Consider the following 19,002-nt stretch of genomic DNA (forward strand, 5'->3'; position numbering starts at 1 on the left):
AGCCGCCGCCTGAAATGGACATTATTTTATATATCCTTTAGCTTAACATTTAATATTTAAAAAACGAGTCCAGTATGAATATAATAATAAGTCTTACTAATAATACGTATTGCTTGTTTTTTTGCAAAACCACGCTTGCCTTTATTGTTGTTTTGCGAGTAAAATGCTTTTTTCTTCTTCTTGATGGATGGCTGGGTAATATAAACTATCCTCCAGTCAATTGAGATTTTAGTTAGAGTTAGAGCGTCCTCTAGTGGTATTTTGGAGAATATTTTAAACTTTATGAGTCAAACGACCATAAAGAAATATAATTTAAATGCCAGCTAGTGAAAAGAAGACAACCTTTTTCTTGAACATGGGGGGAAAAAATATATCAATGTTAATACAAATGTGGACACAAACATGACAGTATGGAGAGAACAAAAGCAAAGAGTAGCACACCATCTACTTCCAACTACAAGTAATTACAAACATATTAAAAGACATTATGAACATACCAGCAAAAAAAGAAAGAAAGCACTTAACAACATAACCAATGTAAACAAGCAAACCGATGCAACTAACGGAAGGACCTTTCAAAAATAGCCTGACTCATTTCTTTCCTTTCTTCTTCAACATGTCCACAACGGCGGGCACCTTTCGCTTCACCCCTGCCAGACAAAACACCAGAAGGAAATACATGACTTGATATGGTTCATAAACATTGTTACATACACTGGCCACTTCATTAGGTACACGAGCACAGTCAAAATAACGGCAATATAAATATAAAAACAGTCAAGCAATTATGTTGCATAGTTATTTATTTTATTTTAAAATATTGATCGATGTCTAAAAAAAAAATGATTACATGGTCAAATTATTAATTTTGTTTGTAAATACAAAACTATTTTAGCAATTTTTGTTGCATTTTTATTTATATTATCCAAAAATATTGATCGATAATGTCTAAAAAACTGATTCCATGGTCAAATTATTAACTTTGTTTGTTAAGGTCGATTTAAACATTCTGAACTGTCAAACAAATACGTTTGAATGAATATACAATGAGCATGTTTTTAAATGTGTTTGAGCACCTTGCTTCTTGCTGGGCGATTCGTCGGCATCGGCAGACCTCTTGGCATACGCCAACTTCATCCTCTGCATGTTCTTCTTGCTGATCACCTCATGCTCCACAATGGGACGCGGGTAGTCTTTACCCACAATGCACCCTGCTGCCTTCTGTACACTGCCTGGTGCTTTCCAAGGCTCGTAGATGTACTGAGCGGGGAACTTCTTCAGGATGGGAAGGTACTTCCTAAAAATATTGCAGACATGAGCAAAAATTGTTTGTTTGGATACTTAAGGCGGAACTTTAAGCGCTATAGAAAATGGATGTCTGGATAGTCGTACTTGATGTAGTCGCCGTTTTTGTCGGTCTTTTTGCCAAAGGCCACGGGAGAGTAGACCCTAAAGTACTGGTGGAAGAAAGTGCTGGCTGAAAGCCACTGCCAGTTGCCCGCATTGAGAGCCCAGTCGCCGTCTAACAGCAGCTCCTCAAACACCTTCAGAAATGAATAGAAACGCACAAAAACAGCAGCCGTCAGAGTGCTGCTGACCTCTGCCAAGGCTTGAAGGTGATCGTTAATTTATGAAATCAACAAGTGTAAAATAGTCTAATCTTAATATCTTAAATGAGGTCTCATTGTCAGGGAACAAGAGCCTTTATGATCACAGTAAATTATGTCGAATTTTGTCACGATATACTGAATTTCTTATTTTATGTATTATCGCGACTCTTTATGATGGACATTATACACGTCAAAAATCTGGATCAGATCCAGATTGTTTGACTTTATAGATGTTGACCTTGTACAAACCTGAAGAAAATTGTATTCAAATTCAAGTAACGTTGCAATAATTATGATTGCTTTTTACACTTTTATAGGATAAATTAACTGACTTTTTTTTAACGCTCGTATTTCACATCATTTTTCATGACGTGAAAATCAGGATCAGAACAAAATGAAACTGATTTGGACCTTGCCATGCACGTAGTAACTTTGTTGACTTGAATTAGATTTGACAGAAATATTATAATTTTCATTTTGCACATTTTAAAAGGTAGCCCTCCTCTACTTTTTTTTTTTTTTTTTTGCAGTATGATTCAAACTTAAATCTGAATCAGATCTTGTCTGGGTTGACCTTTGTTTGATTTGCATATTAAATTGTGTTCAAATTAAGTAGGATTAAACCAATTAATAGGGCTGGGCGAGTACATTTGTGCCAAAACATGGCCTTATTTTATTATTTTATTTCATGTATCAAAAGTACTAGTGGTATCTGTACTTGGTATTGGTGACTACTCAAGAGTTGAATACTTGTACTGGTATCGGTCTGGAAAAAAAATCATCCCTAACAATTAAAATAGATTTTTACACATTTAAAGGATAGATTAAAGGATAAAAAAAAAAATCATATTAACTTTTCAAGACAATTTATAAAAATCAGATCAAAATAAATCCGATGCTCACCCTGTTTTTAATCTTTTTCCCTCATTTTGCATAACATGGTAATTTCTTGGATTCACACCCAAATTTGGATCAGATCTGGATTAATTTGGTTTGATACGTGTACCTTCTGCCCTTCCTCCCAGCTGATCCACAGGTCTCCTCTTGTGAGAAAGCAGGCCACAGCATGTCTGGCCAGGTGATGGATCCATCCCTCTTGTCTCAGCTGGGTCATGATGGCATCAATGAAGGGGAAACCGGTCCGAGACTTTGCAAAAAAAAAAAAAACCTCTCATAATGACTTACAAGAAACTGATGTGGTCACATCAGTAACACGTGACATGATAATCATACCTCCCTCCAGGCGGTCAGGTAGTCCTGGTTCGTGTCCCAGTCCACTTGAGTGCACGCGGGGTTGCCCTCCATCTTGTTAAAGTTGGGGACGCCCACACTGGCTGTGTAGAAAAACTCTCGCCACAGCAACTGTCCGTGCAAGGACACTGGTGGATCGGAATGTTTTTTCTGCACACACACAAAAAAAAGCCTCACAATTTAAAGGGTCTGGGTTTGAGTCTCTGGGTAGTCCAGCTTGCTTCTACGTTCCAAAACATGCTTATTAGCTTAATGCTATAGAATATGGATGGATTTTTACCAAAATAATACGTACCCCTCGGTAGACTTCAGTCAGCCTCCACCAGAAGGTGCGAGCAGACAGGCATCCGAATGTGACGTATGGGCTGAGGACCGTCGTGCTCGGGCTCAAAGAGTTGGGAGACGTCTGAGGTTTCTCAAAGCCGCACACCCATCCCTGTAGGTGACAAACAGAAGAAAGAAGACGAAAAATGAGACTTTCTGTCTTTGTCTTGTAGTAAAGCACACCATGTGTAAACTGAAAAAGTCAAACTACTGAATGAGAATTACAGTTTTTTTCATATTTTCCTCCAGCCGCCTCAAAGCTTCTTGTTCTCCTCCTGGGAAAGGCTCCTCTCCAAGTTCCGATGTATCATGACCGAGCTCATCCAATGACGGGATCCCATAGTTGTTTGCGTCATCTTCTGAATGAGGGGTCTTCACGCCTTTGAGGATATGACGCCATTATTTATTGCATTACGTTTATTACATGAAAACCACATGTTAACTAAAAATAGTTACATACCATTCATATCCTCAGCAGTGGGAGCTAAAATTGGCTTCTTCGGGGGGCCGAGGGTCTTCACTAATGCCTGCATGCGTTTGTATGTGAGGGGGGCTTTCCCATTATTTTCCTCGATTATTCTGGGAAAACACAAATGTGTTGTTGTGTTTTCAGCCATTTTAAGGTGCGGTATCTTATGCAACAAGCTGATTGTGATTCCATAAAGCCGTATTTTTATTATTATTTTTTGCTAATACCAAAACATGAATGATAACAATAAATATGTGAGAAAAACGTAAAATAAGAAAAACAGGAAATGTTTTCTAAACTTTATTTTCACACATATACTCAACATTAGCAGATTTAAAAATATATATATGACAAATTATTATTATTTTTAAACTGAATCCATTTAATGTAGTTTCCACAATATTGTAATGCATTGAGATGTATCAACATGTTACATCGTAGATAAAACAACTCTATTGAAGAATTTTGCACAGTAAAGATTTTAAATTACGCATGATTCTTTCTCCTTGTGAAATAAAGGTGGGAAAAGCGCTTACCTGTCTATGTCATATAGCGTGTGGGACACTTTATAGAAGACTTCAACGCCGTGTTCTTTGGCTATGGCGGCCACCTTCTGGTCACGTGACACGCTGTAAGGCTCTGTATCAAACTCATATGTCAGCTTTGTTATTTTCCATTTGCTGAACAGTTTGGGGAACACGTCCTCTGGCTTGCCTCTCACGACAAACAGCCTAAAAAGATAGGAAAGGAAAACACATCAGTGACTTCATTGACCTTTAACATGATCTTAGTGTTAATGCAGAGTGTCTACCTGGAGTTGAGTTGTCTAAGACTGCAGTCCAAGTCTTTGAGCGCCCCCAGCAGGAACCTCCAGCGGTTAATGCCCACCCATTTCTTGTCGAGGAGATGTGGATCGAGGATGAACACCGGGTAGAGCTCTTTGCAGTCCCTCAGAGCGGCCATCAGAGCTGGGTTGTCGTGCAGGCGCAGCCCTTTACGGAACCAGTGGATGCACCTGTGACCCATGTCTGTAATCATGGGACAAAATGCAGTGATGTCAAATACAGTAATCACAAAATACAACTAGAGCAATTTTAAGGATGTGCCACTTAGTATTATAGTAACCACAACGTAATGTTCAGTTTTGAGGTATTGATAATAATAATAATACTTAAAAAAAGAAGAAGTTATTACTGTGGGAGAGATGTGCAAATTACAAGTTAACATGTTTTGGTTTTATTATTTTGTAGCATTTACAATAAATGAAAAAATATATAAGACATAAATAATACTTTCTCAGCTTTACAGAGATTCTCTTTGTACATCGGTAACTATTTCTGAAATTTACCACACTGCCAAAAGTATACAGTTTAAAACTCACGTAAGCTTAATTTATCGTAGATAGCGTACATGCAAGTGAAGAGTGCAGAGTGCAGACGTCAAAATTAAAAACATAATCGACTCGGCGAGCTACCACCCCGAAAAATCTGTTTCCCAAATGTGCACATTAACTGAGCCTTGACAACAAACATTATGCAAAGTCAATGGATTTACCTTTAATTCAGCTTTTACTTCACCCCACCGATTCTTATTGAGGCTTGATGTGTATTTGGTAACAAACACGTTGAGGAGTTATGAAACAGGAAGTGTGCTAGCCAATCAGAAGACGACAGAGGCGGGGCGTTAGCCACGCGCGCAGCATTTGCGATGCACCTAACGGCCACTAGATGTCGCCACAATTCAGGTAACACACGGGAAGTTAGCCTCGACCTGACCTACACGGTACAGTGACAGTCTCGTCAAATGTATTTATACATTTAGTCCCTTAATCGCAAAAGAGTCTCAAAAGGCTTCACCCACAGTTGACAAATATTAACGACATCCCCTGATCTTATTCTTAACCACAAGAGGGAAAGGGGGAAAAACATATCAGGGGAAAATGAAGAAACCTTGAAAAGGGGCCACCGTGAATAAATTGTCTTTTTCGAGTAATACATGGTTAATAAAAAAATAAGTTTTCATAGATGTTTTTTATTTTATTTTTTAAGATAAGTGCTCAAAACCAAAATAGGCTTATAGACAGACAGAAATGGTACTCTTATTTACTAGAAATCTGTAGTTAAAACATTATGAGTATTATTCCCTTTTACACAATATTCCAACTCCAACAAACAAAAACTGTAGCTACTGTAAAGTGCTTAGCGTAAATGAGTACACCCCCTTTGAAAAGTAGCATTTTAAACAATATCTCAATGAACACAAAATGTTGGCAAGACCAAGTTTAATATATAGCTGGTTAACTTATAACAGGTTAATTACATAAATTAGATTCAGTTTTACTCAAATTAGGGTGATACAAAAATGAGTACACCACACAACAAAAATGACTAAATCTAGTACTTTGTATGGCCTCCATGATTTTTAATCAATGCAATCTTTTTCTATTCTTTAAGAATGACCTCTTTTAGAGACTGGATGGATCATTTATGCTGAGCACTGTAGATTTTAGGCTGTTAGACCAGTTTGATGTTCAGTTTCTTCTTTGGCTCTCATCTATTGTATAATGTACTCCTTTTAGTGCCCCCTAGTGTTCAGACTGAGACACCACAAACCTGAAATGGCTTGCGTTACTAGCTGCATTCAAATGAATGTGTGGCAAAAATGATGAATGCAGATGTGTGTGAAGTGTCGATAGTGACGAGTTGTTTCTCTAGAAAGTATTATATTTGAATGAAAAGTGTGCCATGTTCAAGAAAAGTGCGAGATTTGTGTATTAAAAAAATATGATAAAAAACATTTCCAGCACAATTGCAAGACGTAATGTAATTGCATTAAAGTTATTGTTATTAGTGGCATAGTCAGGCATACTTGTGGCTTTCAGTCACGACTGTTACAGAAACTCCGTGATTGGTGGCTGCAACGGCACCATTCAATCACGCCGCGGTGAGAAGGTGTGGTTTCAAAAAGAAAAAAAAAGGAAGGAGGGAGGGAGGGGGTGACACTTGAACGTGGACCACTGAGCAAGCAGCCAGTTACCTCCAATCTCCGGTGCTCCTCATCCAGCCGGAGATGCTCCATCTGCGGCGCAGTTCACGGCTGCCCCCGCCGCCGAGCAGGTGTTGGAGCACGGTGCGGGCGCCTCGTTAACTCGCATGCATGCGCCTCGCGTCGTCCTCCCCGGTCCGGTTCGCAGACCGCTGGGAAGATGCTGAGCAGACTGATGAGCAGCAGCATCCGGAGTCTGGACCGGGAGTGCAACTGCACCGTGAGGCTGCTGGACGACTCCGAGTACACCTGCACCATCCAGGTCAGTGCGGCGACACGTCATGACCACCACTTGACGCATTTTATTGACTTGAATGTGGTTTTTTTTGGGGGGGGGGGTTGTCAGAGGATGATCGGGGTCCGGGGATGGTGGGCTATTGGGCAGTGATGCCAATGCATCCTTTCAATTCTGCAGCAGGCAAAGCGGAAGATGACATGGAACAAAATTTCTGTCTTAGAATAAGTCGGTGCAGCTCACAGGGAATGAAACATGCAGGCTGTTATTTATTTATTTGTTTTTTTTTATAAACGGGATTATCTTGCCTGGATATTGCTTTTCCATGTGTTTGTGTGTTGGTTATATAAATCAATTTTCAATCAAATCAATCGCCCTCCCCAAAGATGAGTTTTCTTAATGCAATTTGATTGCAGTTGATCCGTCACTGGCTGTGAGATTTATTTGGTCACTTTAATTTTGCCTTGTAATGGCTTTCACATTGTGGCAGCCATGGCTCAGGGTGTAGAGACGGTCGTTCAGTAACCAGAAGGTCGGCTGTTGGATCCCCAAGTCATGTGTCGTTGTGTCCTTGGGCAAGGCACTTCACACACGTTGCCTCCAGTGCTACTCACACTGATGTATGGAAGGTGCGAATGTTTGGTGGCGGTCGGAGGGGCCGTAGGAGCACACTGGAAGCCACGCTTCCGTCAGCCCGGCCCAGGGCAGCTGTGGCTACTTAAGTAGCTTACAGTGTGAATGTGTGAATGCATGAATAATGTATCCATTTCATTGTAAAGCGTCTTTTGAGTGTCTAGAAAAGCGCTATATAAATCCGATGCATTATTATTATTATTATTACATGTCTAGCACAAAGAACGAGCAGTCTGACTGATCTTTCAAGACTCACAGAATAGCTATTGTGTTTTATAAACACAGAAACGACTCAATAAAAGATTAGACTCTCACAAAAAAGTTGGTTTCTTTCCTTATTCCATTTTTTTTCGTTTGGTAATCAGCACTAAAATATGGGTTGGTTTCGCCCAAATTACCTATTTTAGATTTTTTTTTTCAAATGGAGGGGAAGAAAAACTTCCAGTCACTTAAAGTGACTTTGATGCTATTTTTTTGCAACAACAACAATGAAAATGTGCAATTGATGGCAAAATAATGTATTGGCTATTCACAATGTATCACCAGTGTAACAATTTTACGTTTGACAAACTTTACGCACTATTTGCACACTATTTAGTAGTAACAAGAGCAGTAGTAGGCTAAGTGTGCATGTATATGCATCGTTTGCACTTGAAAATGTAAATAATCTCTGTCATATTTTCTCCTTTGTGACAACACCCTGGTATATTTTACAAAATATTACAAAAACGGCCAGCAGGTGGCAGCAGAGCAAAAGAGATCAACCAGGGCCATGTTGAAAAAAGCTAATTAACCCACCGTTCTAAAGAGATTTGTGAATAATGATAAAACGTAGCTATATTCTAATGCTAATTGCTGCAAAATGGAAACAAAAAGAAATTTTTTTTTTTTTCCCTGATGAAAGAAGAGACTCTAATCTTTATTTTGTTTTTATAGCAATAGAACACAATATTCTGTGGGCCTTGCAAAATCAGTCAAAATCCAATAAAACAGCCGGGAGCGAATTGGGTTGCTTCAGTGAAAATGGCTGGGAGTGAACAATAACATGTAATGAAAGGTAATTTGGTCAAATTTGCTATTTTTAAAGGTTGTATCAAACTGGTAGCCCTTGCTATGAATTCATATGTAAGAAGTAGCGCTCAGTTGCAAAAAGGTTTGTGACTCTTGCTTAAAGTGTTTCTGAAGAGGCTTCTACGTTTCGTTAACAGCAAATAATGGCGCATACCGAATCCTACGCATATTCTTACTCAGGCCTTCGTTTAAAGCGTTCATCTTTACTCCTGGCACTTGACGCATCAGAGAAAATCAATAGCGTATTGACTGAATGAAGACGAGATGCGCGTTTCTAAGTGGCAAAGATGCAGAGCAGTGAGGAGAAGTCATTAGAGTTTATTATCTGCCGCTGCGTATTGAAAGTCACGTGACTTAAGTGCGACTTGGTGGTGGATGTGTTTGGAGCTTCCTCGTTTGCTTTGGGATTCCGCTTGTGCGCTGAATTGGAGATGATGACAGCACACAACGACCGCGGCGATCTAACGTGACGGCAAAAGCCTTTCAACCACTGACAAGTTACAACTTCAAGTGCTTTTACTCTGGAGATTCTTGAAAGGCTGATCTGAAGTCACCTTGATTTCTTTTTTCCTCCTCAGTCCACAATTTATCAACAAGTGTGAGGGAAATGATTGTCTTACATTAAATATCTCCAATACAGCTTTACATACTTCAGCATTGTTTATGGTGATATCTTCTTTTGGTATAAAACACACACAAAAAAAAACCATTTGGATTAAAACTAGCACTTAGAGGCCGCTTCCCCCAATCAAGATGCTAAATTTGGAAAGTAAAATTGGCTGATTCAACACTTTCATCAACAGAGCACAGCAGGGAAGAATTATTTGATTTCTCTGTGCATATTCAGTTATTCCCATCATGGGAAATAATAGAAAAAGGCATCATTTTACACAGTGGGCTTCATAACGTTAGCATACAGTTGTTTACAAAGGCTGCAGCATTTATTCACATTTCATACACGGGTCAGTTTAAAGAAGTGTTAATATGTTTTCGCTTTTTGGATTGAATGCGACGTCTGCTTCACACCTGAATCAAATGTGCTGACTGTGGCACCAATTATTTCAATTAGCGCATACATGGGATGAATTATGCATGATTCTTAACTTTGGGGATTTATGATAGGTTTAACCTAGTGAACAGCTCCAATTTTTCCTACAACCACAATGTTGATAATAGCCTAAACAAGTCGTCTTCAAACATTTTCTAACCATGTGCCCCCCCCCCCCCCCCAAGAGCAAATACTTCTCTCTCCACCTACCGTAGAAAGTCTATCATCATCAAAAACAAGACAATTTATATTCTGACATAATGAAATGTATTGCACATAAAAGTTAAATAAAAAAATTGGCCCAAATGGATGTTTAACAATGAGCAACAAAACACTTCTGAAAGGTTAGATACAAATTTATTGAACTTAAAAAGTTAAATACAACTGAACTGTACTTACACAGTAGGCAGTAAATATTTCGCATACCACTAGAGGGAGCCAACACTGTGACAAACATCGAGCACTAATCTCATGTTTACTGTTGAGTCTATTTGAACTTTGTTGCTAGGCAAAACAGCAGCACCTACGGAGGGAAGTAAATAGTCAAGCAGATGATGGATGGATGGATTAAACATGATCTTCTGTTATATGGAGACAATTTCTTTAACTATGATAAATTTATAATTATGACATGCGATCACTCCACAATGTTGAAATTTTGGTTCTACAAAAAAAGAAAAAAGAAAAAAAAAAGAAAAAATGCATAAGTGATTTGCCCTTAACTCATTCACTGCCATTGACAACTATCGACGTAAAAAAATAATGTGAACTATTTCTATTAGTTTAACATTTTTTTCATTTAATAATTTTTTTTATGAAAACCTAGAATTTTTTTATTGTACATTTATAACAGATATAAAATCATCATGCGATTAATTACAATTAAACGACCCTTATTTTTAATATATATATTTTTTAATTAGGCCTGTAAGGCGATTTTTTTTAATCGTAATTAATCATATATCTGTTCTAAATTTATATTTAAAAAAAATTCTAGGTGGTCATACTCTTGTTAGCAAAAGTGGAAACAAATTTTAAACTAATATAAATAGTTTGAATAAATTTTTGACATCAATAGCCGTCAATGGCAGAGAAGGAGTTAATGCAATCAGCATGGAAGTGAAAAATTGCACAGTAAATTTAATATTTAAAAAAAAAAGTCCAATGCATTGTTAAAACTAGTGAGCTCAGCTCTTTTCTCCACTGTGGGAGTTTGTTTAATGGAATGTCATATGCAGTCATTTGGGATTCTCTCCACGCACGGCTAAATTGGTGGTAGAATAACATTAACGCGGAAATGAATTACGCATTGGTTTAAAGAATCACCTGGCACTTCATCAGATCTGTATCAGGCCTGGCAGGAAGGAGAGATTCTTTTTTTATTTTCTACTGTCAAGTACAAATTGGAGACTGAACTAAAATGTCCATTCCGCAAATTTCTGCAAGTGTCTGGATGAACTGCTGACGATTTCTACATCCACCTGCTGTTGTACAGTAGTATGATTTTTTTTTTTTTTTTGGGGGTGTTCACAGTACACATGCAAGAGTCTGCTCCTTTTTCCCGGGCTGCCTTCACCCCGGCACAAAATGAATGATAATGGCTAAATTTAGCATAAACTTGCTTCTAAATCCATCCATCCAGAATCAGGCGAGGACAAGTGTCCAAACCAAATCTCAGGGGGGACGACAGCGCATTCGGATAAACACAGTCATGCTGTTCGCGCTTCACGGGATTTGCTCCCAAGTAATTACTTCTCCTCTATGCATCATTTTAAGCAAATTACACATCGTGATTTTTACCATGTTAAACTCTCTATTTTCATTTTGAGGATTTTCTGTTGGAAAAGACACATTTCTTTACACTGAATCACGGTGGCTTTCATTGTTTTGCATGAGGTCATATCCCTGTCATATTTGGGAGGGCGTAATGAGATTCTGCTTTAAAGTGGCACTAAATCACCCCGCTGAATGTTCAATATGGGAGCAGTTACATTTGTGTGATGATGATTAGTGAGGGAGCTCCAAAAGGAGTCTGAAAATGGATGCTCCTTTGCCTTCTGCTGATGTTATTGTTGCTATTCCTAACGCAACCTTTCACCTCTAAGAAATGCACTGCTGCCTTTTTTCCCAGCAAGGGAATTCTCCTCACAGGAAAATTTGTGTCCGACAGTATGCACAATTACGTTGAATAACTCAATCGCGTGTCAAAATAAGAGGTCATTATATTTAGAAAAAAAAAAAAAAAGATGAATTTGCAACAAAAATATATAACTATACTTTGATAATTATGTCAAAATGACTGTTAATGTGAATATCGTTTGAAAAATAACAATGGGCCAAAAAACAAAATATATGTATGGTAATACAGACGCTCCCCACCTTACGAACGAGTTGCGTTCCGGACGATCGTTCGTAAGGTGAATTTGTTCGTAAGTTGCTTCAGTGCTATATTTTGTATTATAATTTATGTTTAAAGCCTATATAAGTATATTGAAGGTTTATATAAGTATGTTTAAGGCTTGTACAAGTAACCTGCATTGGTTTGTACTGAAAAAAACTTTTAATAAAATGGAGAGAATACGTACAGTACTGTACTGTACTACGTATGTTAGAGAGAGAGAGCGAAAGACACACACACAGTATGTACATGTACGTAATAAGATAAATAAAATGAAGTTCAACTTACTTTTGGAAGATGTACTCGATGCTTAAGGAGATGATGGAGGAGGAAGAGGAGGATTTTATATCATGAGAGATTCTTCGTCGTCGCTGGAATCGGCTTCAAAAGTTATTTCCTGCTTCATGGGGACCGGCGTTTTCTTCCTCCTCCTCCTCCTCCTCGCCACGTTGCTCAGCCTCCAATGAGCTCTCACAGCGCCAAGCGTCGGTATTAGCGGCGGAAAGAAGCACTACGCGCAATACAAAATCTAACTTACAGCATTTCTTTCCGAACATTTTTCGACATACTGTACGCGCAGAAATGTTCGTATGTACCGTTGTTCGTAACTCGAATGTTCGTAAGTAGGGGAGCGTCTGTACATGGAATGGTAATTTCTTACCTTTCGCAAACCTAAAATTATGAAAGAGGGGTCTAATTTTTCAATTCAATTTTCTAAATAACCACAATTTCTGCTCCAAGTGATTAAAAAATATGCTTTATTTCAAACAGCAATAACACAATTGGAAAAGTGATAAATGTGACGGTTTCCATTTCCAATGTGGTACAGCTGTATTATTATTATTATTTTTTTTACAAAAGTTCAACGTCTTCCCTATCATGAAAGAAAAACTCCAACATTTCTACCCTTCTCATCTTCGTCCCTTGACAAACTGATTTTCCGCTTCTCGCAGCTTGTCTTCTCCCACGATGACGCATCTACATAAAATCCCAAAGAAATTACAACAATATGCAGACAAATGAATTTTGGATGAAACCGTTTTAACCATTTAGCTCTGACACTTTCTCTATGCTCATTTACCACTGCAACAAATGGCTATTACTAGTGACTATAATTACTGAACATCTTCTTCTTTTTTTTTTTTTTTCCTTTCAGAAAGAAAAAAGAATTACTGAACATCTTCAATAAACCTACCAATTACCTGGACCCAAAGACAAAAACGAATACCTCTCGTCAGTCACGGTTCTATTCTGTTGAGATGATCGTTTATAGTCAATAAAACATAGCCGAATAAAATATCAGACTGCTCTTATAGACGCAAACAAAACTGTAAATAACTCACATCCAATCATTTGGACAAAGGCTGAAATTGTTAACTAGTATAAAGGAGTAGTCACTTACCATTTTCTTCTGTTCAAATAATGACTCTAATATTTCCAATCCAAGCGTGCAATAACATTTCGGTTGACGGTGGAGGTTAAAAGGTCGACAGGATACGCGAGGACGACTTTAGAGGCGAGACGCTTCTCGAAAGGTGTGATAAGGCTTGAAGATGAGGAAGCCGTTTTTTTTCCCGTGTGCACTGAAGGCATCAGAGGAGGTCGGCGGCCGGTGGTTGTCTGCCACTTGTGACGTGAACTTGGAAGGAGGCCGTGTTGAACTTGCTGCTCAGACGCCGCCCTCATGTGTTATTCATCATCCCTGCAGGGGCCGTGCAGCTGATATTTAATCACCAACGAGGTGTTTTTCACAGAGGTGAGCCTAGTCACTGGGATCGTTGCCATGCACAGGCGGGTGTTTCGTAGTCTAAAAAGTCCCAAATCTAACAGCTATAGATCTTTACTTATAGTGAGATTTAAAAAAAAAAAAAAAAAAAAACTTTCCTATGCCTACATAAAAGCTTTAAAATACACATTGCGATATCACATATCTAACTGGCCTTTTCTTCACCTTTCCTTTAAAACAATTCAGTAGCCCAAATAGAACAAGCTGAGACTGCAGATAATCAGCACTTACTTACGGCCTAGTTAACTCATTCACTGCCATTGACGGCTATAAACGTCAAAAATTCATTTGAACTATTTCTGCTAGTTTAGCATTTTTTCCCCACTTTTGTTAACTGGAGTATGAAAACCTAGAATATTTTATTGTACATTTAGAACAGATATAACATTTGTGATTAATCGTGAGTTAACTACTGAAGTCATGGGATTAATTACGATTACAAATTTTAATCGCCTGATGCCCCTAATTTTTACTATTTTTTTCTTCTTTTTCAAATCGCGTCAAGCGATTATTTTTATTTTAATTAATCGCTTGATTTCAATAGTTAACTCCCGATTAATCACAAAAGTTATATCAGTTATAAATGTACAATATTTTTTTTCTAGGTTTTCATACTCTTGTTAACAAAAGTGGAGAAAAAAAATTTAACTAATAGAAATAGTTAAAATGAATTTTTGACGTCTATACCCGTCAATGGCAGTGAATGAGTTAAATAAAGAATCCTTATGCAATGTTGGAGTTATGGTATATTGCTATATACAACATAAACGTCTGGCACTTTTTTGTCAGTGTGAGCGGAAATGAGGAGAAAAGGTAGCATTATGCCGTAAAAGTGCTAATTACTCTGCGGTTGTGACAAAATGCAAATGCACTAGTGATGTCACCGGAGACCTTGCAGTGCAGTGGCTCCACTCGATATGCAGTGTGGGTGTGTGACATATAACACACAGAAGAAACACAAAAGTACAATTCAGCAGTTGTTGCCACGCTTCTTGATTCCAGCTAAATTGCCGCTGTAATATCGAGGTCAGTTGATGGTTAATTTCCTCCAAGACATAAAATGAGAAGATGGTGGAGTGCTTTGTCACTATGGAAACTATAAACAGTAACTTACTGTAATTAGTTGCTTATATATATATATATATATATATATATATATATATATATATATATAGTTCACTTTGAATAAAATTTAGTGTGGGACATTTTAGCTGTTCTTCCCAATCTTAGGTAAAGATTCACTGGTAATATCTTCATGTAATCTTATTTATTGATTGTGTAATTGCAATTAAAGGCTTCCCAATGACACGTCATTCAAGCGATGAAACTCAAAGCTGGATTCCAACATTAGGGACGCAGCTACTCTCTAATGAGAGCCAATACAAGAGCTGTAAAAATCTGCCTTTATGAAGATCATGACAAAAACTGTGTGGCTCACCTGTTTTCTGAAGCTGAGTCATGATCAAGGTTATTTTAGTTAACTAAAACTAACAAAAAAAAAACTAAAATTCAAAAAACAATTTCGTTAATGAAATAAAATAAAAACGAAAATGCTTTTAAAAAAACTAAAACTAACTAAAAATACATTTTATGTAAAAAAAACTAAACTAACTATAATTATAGCAAAAATGTCTTTAGTTTTTGGTAATCAATTTAATGCATGAGCATTTGGGGATGATTTAAAATTTGATTTTTAAGTAGATTTATTATGATATTAACTGGAATAAGGACATTTGAAAGTGTGTCACACAAATCTGACATCATCTAGCAGCAGCCAATAGAAAAGCACCTTCAGATGACGTCGCTCCAATGGTGTTTTTTGAATATTGCGCACAAGTAATACACACTTAAAAAAAACAAAACTAAAACTAAACTAAAACCAAGCATTTATGAAATAACTAAAACTAATCAAAACTAACAGAACCACCCTGAAAACGAATTAAAACTAACTAAATTAAAAAAAACTAAACTCAAAACGAAATAAAAACTAACTAAAAAGAAAAAAATCCAAAACTATAATAACCCTGGTCATGATTGGTTATTATTTGAGCCCTAAGCAATTGTGATGTCATTTTCAGTTGACAGCAAGTGGCAAAATGGCTGCCGCCTGAGATGGATAAAAACAGGTGGATTTTGCTGTTTAACGCTTTTTCCAGAAACACAACTTTAAGGGGATACTTGACTCAGCAGTAAAAAGTTCATATTTGGTCCAGTATGAATTTGATAACTTCATAATTTTTCATGTAGAATTAATAAAAACGTATTCTTCCACTTGCTGTCGACTGAAGATGACCTCACCTGTGCTGAGGAAGTTGATAACGACCAATCATGGCTCAGTTTGCTGACCAAACCCAGAAAACAGGTGAGCCATGATTGATCGTTACCTACTTCCTAAGCACAGGTGATGTCATCTTCTGTCGACAGCAAGTGGAAAAAAATAGGTTTTGAAGGTATTAATTGTATACCAAAAAAAAAATATATAGTTATAAAATTAATTGTGGACAAAATACTAACTTTTTACTGTTGAAAATGGCTCAGTGCGTCAAGTATCCCTTAAATCAGAATGATGCATTAGACTAATGTGTGCAAATACTCTACGACATATTATTGTAAGCGAAAATTTGGTCTTGACTCTCCCTTCATTCCACCACATTCATTTTTTTCCTTTTTTTTTTCTGGAGAGCTCAGTATTGATTATTCGGTAATTTTACCGATTTGACATGACATCATCATTGCTCTCTTTTTTTTTTTATTATTAATTCCACCACATTCATAATGTCATGTTTTTAACCAACCAAGGTCAAAAGCACCAGAACACCAGTCCCATTAGCTCAGTGCACCGTGATCTATTTTTAAACTCTTGCTATAGAGGAGCAACCGTATGTGCATGGAATATAAAGCACTCTTCCTCTTCCAATAGCAGCCAAATGTGGTCGTCATTGTTGCATTTGCAGATCTCATACACTTTTCTCTATGTGAAGTGCCAGTAAAATAAAAAGAGGAAGAGGAGGTGACCATCAGGGACTCTTTGTTCCACTTGCCTCCTTTATTAATTTTTTTCCCCAAATATGTCTCAGAAGGTGGACTGCATGCTAATGGTGATAAGGCTGATATACTCGCAGGAAAATCGACATCAAAAAAGCTGCTTGAGATTCTTCGCGTCTTAACAAGCACACTGCACAGACGGCACTGAAGCCAGGAGAGATTTTAAGATTTCATTTAGATGGATTTCAATTGGATCTGTCAAAGGCGTGCTTATCGCGGTACACGGAGGGCCGTGGGATTGGCAAAACAGCTAAGAAATCAATCATAACAGTTCAAAAAGAAATATAACGGAGCATGTACTGTAGTGTAATTTTAAACAATACTAATTTAAATATTTTCCAGTCATTATAAAACCTTTATTTGCTCTAGCAATAATTTTCATTTAATTGTAAAAATCTGTTAACCCCTCTATTGTAAAAAAGAAACAATAATTAATCGTGTAGAATATCCCATTTCGAATCATTACTGCCACCTGCTGACAAAAAATGAAACTGCACATACCCTTCTTCACATACACACCACGCACATGACATCACATCCGCAGACAGGGCGCGGGAAATTCGAACCCGAATCCAGTCTAAAAACTATTGGCCAGAGGCTTGCAGGGGTACGTACCCATTGTGAACAGTTAAAGTGTTAATCTACGTACTGATTAGAAGACATTTCAGTCATAAATGGTCAAACAAAAAGGCTACTATAAAGATTTTTTTTTTTTTTTATTGCTAAATTTTTACGCGAACGTGTCTGCTGCGTTGTGACTGGAATTCCCCCAGTACAGGCTTTCCAAGTAAGGGGCAGTCAATAATCGCGCGTTAAAAAAATAAGTGACGTTAAAGGAACTTTAAATTAACTCAAAATTAACGCACAAAATTTGACACCCCTAGTTTAATTAAAGCTTACAAAGTGGATGGAAAAAAATAGAACTTGAAACCTAATTTAAGGCGTAGTTTCATGCTATCTTATGCGTTCATGCTGGGCGAGCTGCTTAGTGGAATCAGATCATCATCACCAATCACTTGAGGTAATTGGACGCATAAATGAGCTTGCAGACACCCACAATCGAGTAAATACTTAATATATGTAAGGCATTCAATGCTAATTCCAAGTGTCTGACTAGCATGGACAATCTGTTTAGTTTTGTACTGTGCATGGGATTTATTTGATGAAAAATACATTAGGCATGTTACATAGCAGTGTAACAGCAGCTTGTCAAGCATCTTTATGCCAATGGCTTCGTCTCATCTCAGCAGTGTCCCAGCCAGCCTGCCAGCTAGCCAGCCAGCTAGCTAGCCAGCCAGCCAGCCAGCCAAGCACAGCGACTTTCCACCGCAGCCAGCCAGCCAGCCAAGCACAGCGACTTTCCACCGCCCTTGGATTTTTTGGGAACCTCGGGTCTCCATGGTAACACGATTATTGCATCACTACTCTACAGCTGCTGTCGTCAGGCTGCTGTTTGGCCAAGCTCTGCGGCAGCCACGCGCCGACACACACGCGCGCTTCCGCGCATGCTAATAACCTGACTCTGAACTCTTATAAGAGGGAGCGACCCGTCCCTTGTCGGTTTCTTGTGGCCCAGTTTAGCGTTTGCCTCTGGGATGGTGGCTTCTTAAAAGCGTTTGTCACTTTTTAAATTGGGGTTAATGGCCCTTTTGAGAGCGGGAGGGGGCACCTGTGAAGGATGCTAACCTAAAAACAAAAACCCTCACCTATCTTTTAATTAAAATGCGCATAGGTGAACTAAATAACCATTTCCCGGATTGCATCATTCACCCGCACAGACATGAGGGGCGTCTCCTCCCGCAAAGCATTGCGCACTTGCCGCTAGAGGTCACGGTGACCTTGCTGCCTGGCTGAACCCTCGCTCTGCTTCCAGAGTGCCTTCACTTCAGCCGATGATGAGCTTTGATGTGCATGCTGGATGACGGAAAGGAGAGGAAGGAGGAAGGAAGAGAGGATGTGTAGGAATGGGGTGCGCGGATTGATGGAAAGTAGATGTGGTGCAATGCACTTCACTGGAATTTCATTTCATTAATCTGACAGCAAAAAATATGTTGCGAGGACGTTTCAGCCTTTATAAAGTCCCGTGA

General features: G+C 38.2%; 2 protein-coding genes across 4 annotated transcripts in view; one reads left to right on the plus strand and one right to left on the minus strand.

Annotated features, from left to right (window-relative positions):
• Nucleotides 1-122: 122 nt before the first annotated feature.
• cry5 (cryptochrome circadian regulator 5) lies at nt 123-7,022 on the minus strand. 2 transcript variants are annotated; one of them, XM_077562845.1, is made up of 11 exons: nt 6,691-7,022; nt 4,466-4,682; nt 4,191-4,385; nt 3,646-3,764; nt 3,411-3,565; nt 3,157-3,297; nt 2,844-3,011; nt 2,617-2,757; nt 1,393-1,544; nt 1,077-1,297; nt 123-650 (listed from the first exon to the last, which is right to left on the minus strand). In XM_077562845.1, exons 2-11 carry the CDS (start codon nt 4,678-4,680, stop codon nt 592-594), a joined length of 1,566 nt encoding a protein of 521 aa, XP_077418971.1. In that variant the 5' UTR covers nt 4,681-4,682; nt 6,691-7,022; the 3' UTR covers nt 123-591. The 2 variants fall into 2 exon arrangements, with proteins under 2 accessions (XP_077418971.1, XP_077418970.1); XM_077562844.1 differs by lacking the exon at nt 6,691-7,022 and adding an exon at nt 5,209-5,287 and having other exon boundaries at nt 127-650.
• LOC144050009 (FERM domain-containing protein 5-like) overlaps nt 6,653-19,002 on the plus strand; it is a 35,867-nt gene continuing 23,517 nt past the window's right edge. For both annotated transcript variants that reach the window (XM_077562841.1, XM_077562842.1), the window contains exon 1: nt 6,653-6,961. In XM_077562841.1, the coding sequence (XP_077418967.1) occupies nt 6,860-6,961 (102 nt within the window). In that variant the 5' untranslated portion in view covers nt 6,653-6,859. The remainder of the gene's footprint in view (nt 6,962-19,002) is intronic.

The sequence above is a fragment of the Vanacampus margaritifer genome, chromosome 4 (genome assembly GCF_051991255.1).
Source record: "Vanacampus margaritifer isolate UIUO_Vmar chromosome 4, RoL_Vmar_1.0, whole genome shotgun sequence".
NCBI classification, from domain to species: Eukaryota; Metazoa; Chordata; class Actinopteri; order Syngnathiformes; family Syngnathidae; genus Vanacampus; species Vanacampus margaritifer.